The sequence below is a fragment of the Canis lupus genome, chromosome 24 (genome assembly GCF_003254725.2).
Source record: "Canis lupus dingo isolate Sandy chromosome 24, ASM325472v2, whole genome shotgun sequence".
Classification (NCBI taxonomy): domain Eukaryota; kingdom Metazoa; phylum Chordata; class Mammalia; order Carnivora; family Canidae; genus Canis; species Canis lupus.
In genome coordinates, this window is record NC_064266.1 from 46,527,467 (window position 1) to 46,534,005 (window position 6,539).

General features: G+C 70.9%; 1 protein-coding gene across 1 annotated transcript; it reads left to right on the plus strand.

The window, feature by feature from the left end:
- Nucleotides 1-257: 257 nt before the first annotated feature.
- On the plus strand, nt 258-6,290 carry LOC125753489 (uncharacterized). Its single transcript, XM_049100315.1, has 2 exons — nt 258-3,838; nt 5,950-6,290. The coding sequence occupies exon 1, from the start codon at nt 1,757-1,759 to the stop codon at nt 2,717-2,719; it is 963 nt and encodes a 320-aa protein (XP_048956272.1). The 5' UTR covers nt 258-1,756; the 3' UTR covers nt 2,720-3,838; nt 5,950-6,290.
- Nucleotides 6,291-6,539: the final 249 nt, after the last annotated feature.

Consider the following 6,539-nt stretch of genomic DNA (forward strand, 5'->3'; position numbering starts at 1 on the left):
GGGCGGGAAGGTCGGCCTCCTGGGCAGAGCGCCCAGCTTCGGGAGAGGTGCCCACCCGGCCGGCCGGATCCGCCCCACCCACCCCGGCGACCCGTGGGGTGACAGATGTCGCAGCCAGGGCGCCCTCACGGCCGGGACAGGGCTTTGAGATAGGAGTAGAAGTTTGCTGAATGAGGTGAGGGGGAAGGGCCCTCAGGGCGCGGGAACAGATGGGGCGGGTGGGAAGGGCCTCAGGCACAGCGTGGCCGTGGGCCGGGGCCGTGGGAGGAGCCAGCGGAGGTGTTGGACTTGCGGCTGCAGGCGCGGGAGCCTCGCTGGGAGGGTCGCTTGGTGGGGACTCCCTGTGTTCCGGTCAAGGCGCAGCGGTCCCCAGGGGCTCCCTGGGCCTCTCTCTGAATCACAAAAGGAACCCGTGTCCACATTGACCCTCGAGACTAGACTGTGCTCCTGGAAGAAACCCCTGGTCTCGTGACTTCCCCGCGGGCTCCCGAAACCCCAGGGCTCCACGCGCCTGCTGGGCGGGTGGGAGCCAACGTGCCCCCCACGCCGCGGGTGCCGTTTCCCTCTGTCCGTCCACAGGAGCACACGTGTATGTGTTTGTCAGGATCTACCTATCTGAGGGAGAGCGTGGGAGGGTGCGCACGCGTGGCGGGGGAGCGGCGCAGGGGGATCTCCGGCAGACCCCTCGCGGGGGCAGGGCCTGATGCACGGCTCCATCCCACGACCCCGAGATCAGGCCCTGGGTGGAAACGGGGAGTCAGAGGCTCCACCAGCTGAGCCCCCCCGGCGCCCCCTGAGCCCCGAGCTTCAACCCCGTCTCCGTGGCTGCTCTGGGACGCGCGAGGCCGGTCGGGCCGGTCCCTGAAGATGGACGCGCGTGTGTCCGGGCCTCTCTCTCGGCCCCACGTCAGCAGGGCTTCGAGGACGGGAGTGTTGACACCCCCGCCCCCCGGCTTGCGGGGACAGCTCGGGCAGGGGTTACTGTCGCGCAGCCTCAGACCCTGGCCGAGGTGCCGAAGGACGCCGTCCCCTCACCAGCCGGGCCCTTCGAGGGAGCCCCGGGCCATCAGGGGGGGTCCGACCGACACCTCGGACCTGCTGTCCCTCAGTGCCCCCCGAGTGAGGGAGCTGGACGTCCCTCCGTGTCCTGAGGCGGCCGAGCCCTGGGCCTCCGGGCAGACGCGCTGGCCCCGGGAGGAGGCCGCTCCGGACTTTGAGCCCGCGGCGCCCGGGAGGGTGTTTCCCGGCGGAGACCGCCCTGACCTTGGGCAGCACCCTAACTGCAACGGGGGTGGGCGGGTGGAGGGCTCTCCCAGCCATAAAGCCGGGGTGACAGGCTCAGCGGCCCAGCCGCACCCCACTTCCCCGGCGGCCCAAGCCGAGCAGAGCTGCCGCCCCTCAGGCAGCCCGGGCACACTCGGCCACCGTCGCGCAGGCCCACCCACCCCTGTTTGTCACCACTGGGGAAACTGAGTCCCCGGGTGGGGGGCGGAGTAGCATGGGAACTGACTGGGTCGCAGGGTCCCTTGGTTCTTCGGTCATTGCCCCCCACTTTACGGGGCGGGGCCCCGTGTGGGGCGCCAAGCCCAGGGCCACAGGCATCCAGCCTGCCAGGTGCTTCCGGGGGACGCGGTCTCTGCTCCTGCCAGGGCCCGGGTCCCACCCCGACCCCTGTGCTCCTGGGGGACAAGTCTAGGAACGCGGGCCTGGGAGTGAGAGATGCTCAAACTACACTTCCTTCCTGCTGCACTCTGCCATGGGCCGAGCCGCTCCGTGCCTCGGTTTCCCCATCTGCAAAGAGCGGTCTGTGGTAGCCCCCCTCCCCGGGCTGTTGGGGGGCGGGTGGGTGAGGCCCGTGCCTGCGTGTCTCCCCAGAGAGGGGAGTGTCCTTTGGGACCCGGTGCCGGGGGGGCCAGGAGGGACAGTGTGCACTGCCCGCCCCGCAGAGCCTCCCCAGGGCTGGCCTCTAGGCTCTGAGCAGGGGGCTGGGGCCCGTGGCTTCACAGGCTGGCCTCACCTCTCAGGGTTGTGCATGCGCCCGCCTGCCTGCCCACCTGCCTGCCCACCTGCCCACCTGCCCACTTGCCCATTTGCCCACCTGCCCCCTACCTGCCCGTCTGCCCACCTGGCCGCTTGCCCGCCTGCCCACCTACCTGCCCGCCTACCTGCCCACTTGCCTGCTCATCTGCCCACCTGCCCACCTGCCTGCCCACTCACCCACCTAACTGCCAGGCGGCGCCCCCTGCCGGCCACCTCCACCTCTGCTCCACCTTCCAGTGAGGCCACCTGCTCCCGCTTCCTCTTCCTTTTCCTCCCCACCCCTCCTCTGTGTGGCATCCCTGGTCCTCAAGGCTCTCCTCTCCTTTCCTCTTTCTGTCCCCCCCTCCAGGAAGCTCTCCGGGGCTCCCCTCCCCCTCAGCTCCATCCCTGGGCGCCTCTGCTCCCGCCCTGCCCAGGGTCTTGCTGGGGTTCGGGTGGGAGCTGTCCCCCGCGTGGCCGTGACCGCCAGGCTGCAGTTCTGAGCCAGCTCCCTTTCTGGGCCCCTGTGGGCGTCCGGCCGAGAGGGTCCTCCGGGGGCAGCCGCCGTTCCCGGTTCCCGAGGAAGCACAGCTGGGCCGGAGGCTGCAGAGGCCGCGGGGGCCTCATGTCGGGGGCCTCACGCTCGCCAGACCCTGCCATCCTCCCGCTGTGGGCGACTGTTCCTACTTATCATTTCTAGGGGCGACGGGACTAGCCCTGCTCCTGGGATGGCCTTCCTGGGGCCTGGGGGGTGCCGTGGCCTCGCAGGGGACGGAGTGGAGGGGATGCCCCTGTGCCCCATGCGCCCCAAGCGTCCTTGAGGCCCCGCGTCCCCCTGCTCTTCCCTCAGCCCCTGTGCTCCCCATGCCCCCCAGTCCCCATGTCCTCAAGTCTCCCACCCCTGTGCCCCCCATGACCCCCGTGTCCCCTGCACCTCCACGCCCCCACCCCTACGGCTCACAGGACGGGGAAGAACAAACAAACCCACAGAGACGGAACCAGATCACGGCAGATGGTGGAGACCGCCGGGAACAAGCGGACCAGAGGGCAGGGGTTACGTGACCCAAGCCTTCTGGGGGCCTTGCAGGGGGGGGACGACCGTCCAGAGGCAGGACTGGCCATGCGAAGGCCTGGGGTGTCTTAGGCGCAGGAACAGCACGTGCAGAGGCGCCCCTACCCCGGGGCTTCTCCCGGTCCAAGTCCCCCTGCCACCCCGCGGGGCCCGCCGGCTCCACCTGCTGGGGGGCCCAGGTTCAGCCGGTGCCGGGGCTGGGGGCTCCCCAGGAGCCGCTGATGATGCGCTGGGGGGCCCAGCATCCAAGGGGAACCCGTGAGGCCTGCAGGCTGGAGCCGGGAGGGAGCCTGCGGCTGAGGTGCAGGCCCGGGGCTCGGGCGCCTGAAGGAGCAGCTGCGGCGCGGCCTGATGTGAGCCCCGGGCCGCTCCCCCGGGCCCGGAGGGGTCGCCTGGCTCCGCAGACCCCGGGAGCCCTGCCACCCGCCACCCCACCGCCTGCTTCCTGCAGCCCGGCGCTCCCTTTGCCAGCAGGGCCCGTGGGCGAGCGTCCATGTGGGCGGGTCTGGGCCACGGCCTTGCGCGTGATGTGGGTCCCCCCAGCCTGCGCCACCCGCACCCTAAGACCTTGGCGTCAGGACCTGGCTGCGGAGACGGGAAGACAGCGGGGGCCTACCAGGGTGCCTGGGGCACGGTTCAAGAGGCAGGATGCCCCGAGGATGCCACTGCGGGCGCCCCCAACGCAGAGCGCCCCTGCCCGGAACTGAGGAGGCCGCAGAGACGCCGGTGCCCGCCACCCCGCGGCAGGTAAGGGGGGCCTGAGGTCGGGAGGCGCGGGCCTGCGTCCACCTCACAGGCAGGAAGACCGAGGACACCCTGGCGTCCCGGCGGAGGCTACGGCTCCCCCCCTGAGGGAGGCCAGACGGGAGCCTTCCGGGGAGGGGTGCCCTGCGGGGACCCTGACGCCCACCAACGGGGCCCCGGGCAGGGGGAGATGCTCATGACCCGGCCCGGGAAGGTCGTTATCCCACCCAGCCTCCTCGCCCCTGTCCAGGGAGGGTGGGCTGCCTGGGTCCTGGCGCTGCCCCGCCGCCCCTCACCCTGCCCCCGACCCCGCGGGACGGCCTGCTGACCGGGTCTCCAAGGTCCAGCCCTTGTGCTGAGCAGGACTCGGGTCACTGGGGTGGTTCCTGCACCCGGGAGCCGAGGGACTGGCCTGGGGGCAGCCACCCTGGTCTGGAGGCCCCGCTGTCCCCGTCCCTGGGCTGGGGCGCTGACTGTGACCCGCTCGGCCAGGCGGGGAGACACAGGAGCCGTTCAGGGGGGCTGTGCTCACCGCTGACCCCGCGACCCTGCCCCTGCCCTGGCCGCTGTCCCCTTCCCCGGGTGGCCCCAGCTGTCCATCTGGTCCCTGGGTGGAGGGCGGGCGGCGGGCACCCCCTGGTGGCCGCGCGGGGCAGGGCGTCTCGGGGAGTCCGTCCGGGGCGCTGGGACCCTGTGGGCAGGCCGAGGGGGACCTCGGGGCAGAACTGCACTCGCAGGGGCAGCTTCTCCTACGGGTGCGCTCGGGGGGGCCGTGGCTGGGATGCTCGTTTCTGGCGCCCGGTTCCATCCCGGCAAAGCCACAGCGCACTGAAGAGGGGGCACCGCGGGGGGACAGCCTGGGCCTGGGCGCCCCCCACCTGCCTCGGCCCCTGGGGGCTCTGCCCTCCTGCCGTCTACTGCTGTCCGGGGTGCTGGTGGGGGCTGACCCCAGTGCGGGAGCACCCGGGTTTCTCTGTGTCCCCCCCCAGCTCAGCACCCGGTTCCCCAGGGCCACACAGACTCCTCCTGGGCTCTTGTGGGGACCTCCTCCGTGTCCCGCCCTGAGCCTGGGGTGGGCCTGGCTTCCCCGAGGTGGGGCCGTGCTCCCCTGCCTTGGCACCTGCTGCCCCCACCCCCGAGGCGGGGAGGCTGAGGAGCCCGGCCCCCCACACAGAATGGTCACCCAGAATGACCTTCATGAAGACCGAAAGCATTGTTTGGTGTTTTGATCTGAAATGACTGCGGCAGGAAGAGGCGGGGACCCCCTTCCCTCCCCTGCCCTCCCTCCTCCCTCCCCTGCCCTCCCTCCTCCCTCCCTCCCTCTCCTGCCCTCCCTCTCCCTCCCTCCCTCCTTCCCTTCTCCCCTCCCCCCTCCCCTCTTGGACCCCTCCTCTCCCCAATATCCACTGGGGTGGTCTGAGAGCTGCCCCAGCCCCTGCCCGGTCCCCGCTCTGGGGCAGCGGCTGCGGGGGGCGGACCTGGGTGAGGGGTGCTGCTAGGGCCCAGTGGGGGTCCGGGACCCGCAGAGCAGGGGGCGGGGGAGAAGGGGGGGTGGGTCTCCCCACAGCCCTGTGTCCGCTCAAAGTGGGACGGGGACCTTCCTCAGAGCCCTGACACCCAGGACGCGGCCAGGGTCAGGAGGTTGGGGCGGGGCCAGAATCTGCTCCTTCAGGCTGTGAGTGTGGACGCAGCCTGCTGTGAGGCCCCCCGGACCCCGGCCACGCCAGTTCACGGGGATTACACGAGCGGGCGTGGACGGGCCCCCGAGAATCAGGGAGACCCGCCCGCAGGCCAGAGCGACCCCCATCCTTGGAGACACGGCCAGGGGGGCCGCTCCTGGGGGGCAGTGACCGCAGGCCCCGGGCTAGAAACGGGGGAGGAGGCGCAGGGCCCAGGTGCCCCCACCCAGGAAGCGACGGCTGGCCTGCCACGGCGCTTCTCCGGGAGCCAGGGGGCAGCTGCGCGGTGTCCACGCCCATGGGGGGGCCGGGCCGGGGCTCCGGGTCCCGCGGGGCGTCGGGCTGCATGCCACCCTCCGGTGTGCCAGCTCAGGGAGGGGATGCCCGGGTCTGGCCGGCCGTGTTGGTGGCAGACGGTGCCGGTCTCTCTCGCAGCGTGATGAGACCCGCTTAGGGGTGTGGAGGAGCGTCTGGCCGCGTCTGGGCCTTGTGAGCGCGCCCGGCCGAAGCCGGAGGCAGAGAGATGGAAAACGAACCGCACACTAATTGACGGTGAGCAATGCACTCGCCGAGTGAAAATGTGTGGGTTTAAGAGAAAAACGTTCAGGGGGCAGGAGAGGCGGCACGCCCGGCCGCGGGGCCTCGGAGGCCATGTCCTGCCCTGGAGTGGCCGCCGGCCCACCCGCCTCCGAGGCCGGGGCAGAGGTTTGTCAAGTGTCCCCACTTTACAAAGACTTTCTTGGGAAAAATAAAATAATTCCACGATCGCAGAGAAACACGATTTGAGAGGGTTTTATGCCAAAAGAACCCACTGTCTTATTCAAGCCAACGCCTCCCGGGGGTGGCAGGAGCTCTGCAGCAGGTCAAGGTAAGGGTCAGGTCACAGTGTCCCCCCACAGAGATCATCCAGGTCTGCTGCTGACCCACGCGCCCGCCTGCCGCCGTGGACTCTCTCGCAGGGCTGGCGTGTGCTGTGGGACTTTGCCACCAGGGGGTGCCCCGAGGTCGGGTGTTGCACGGGCGCA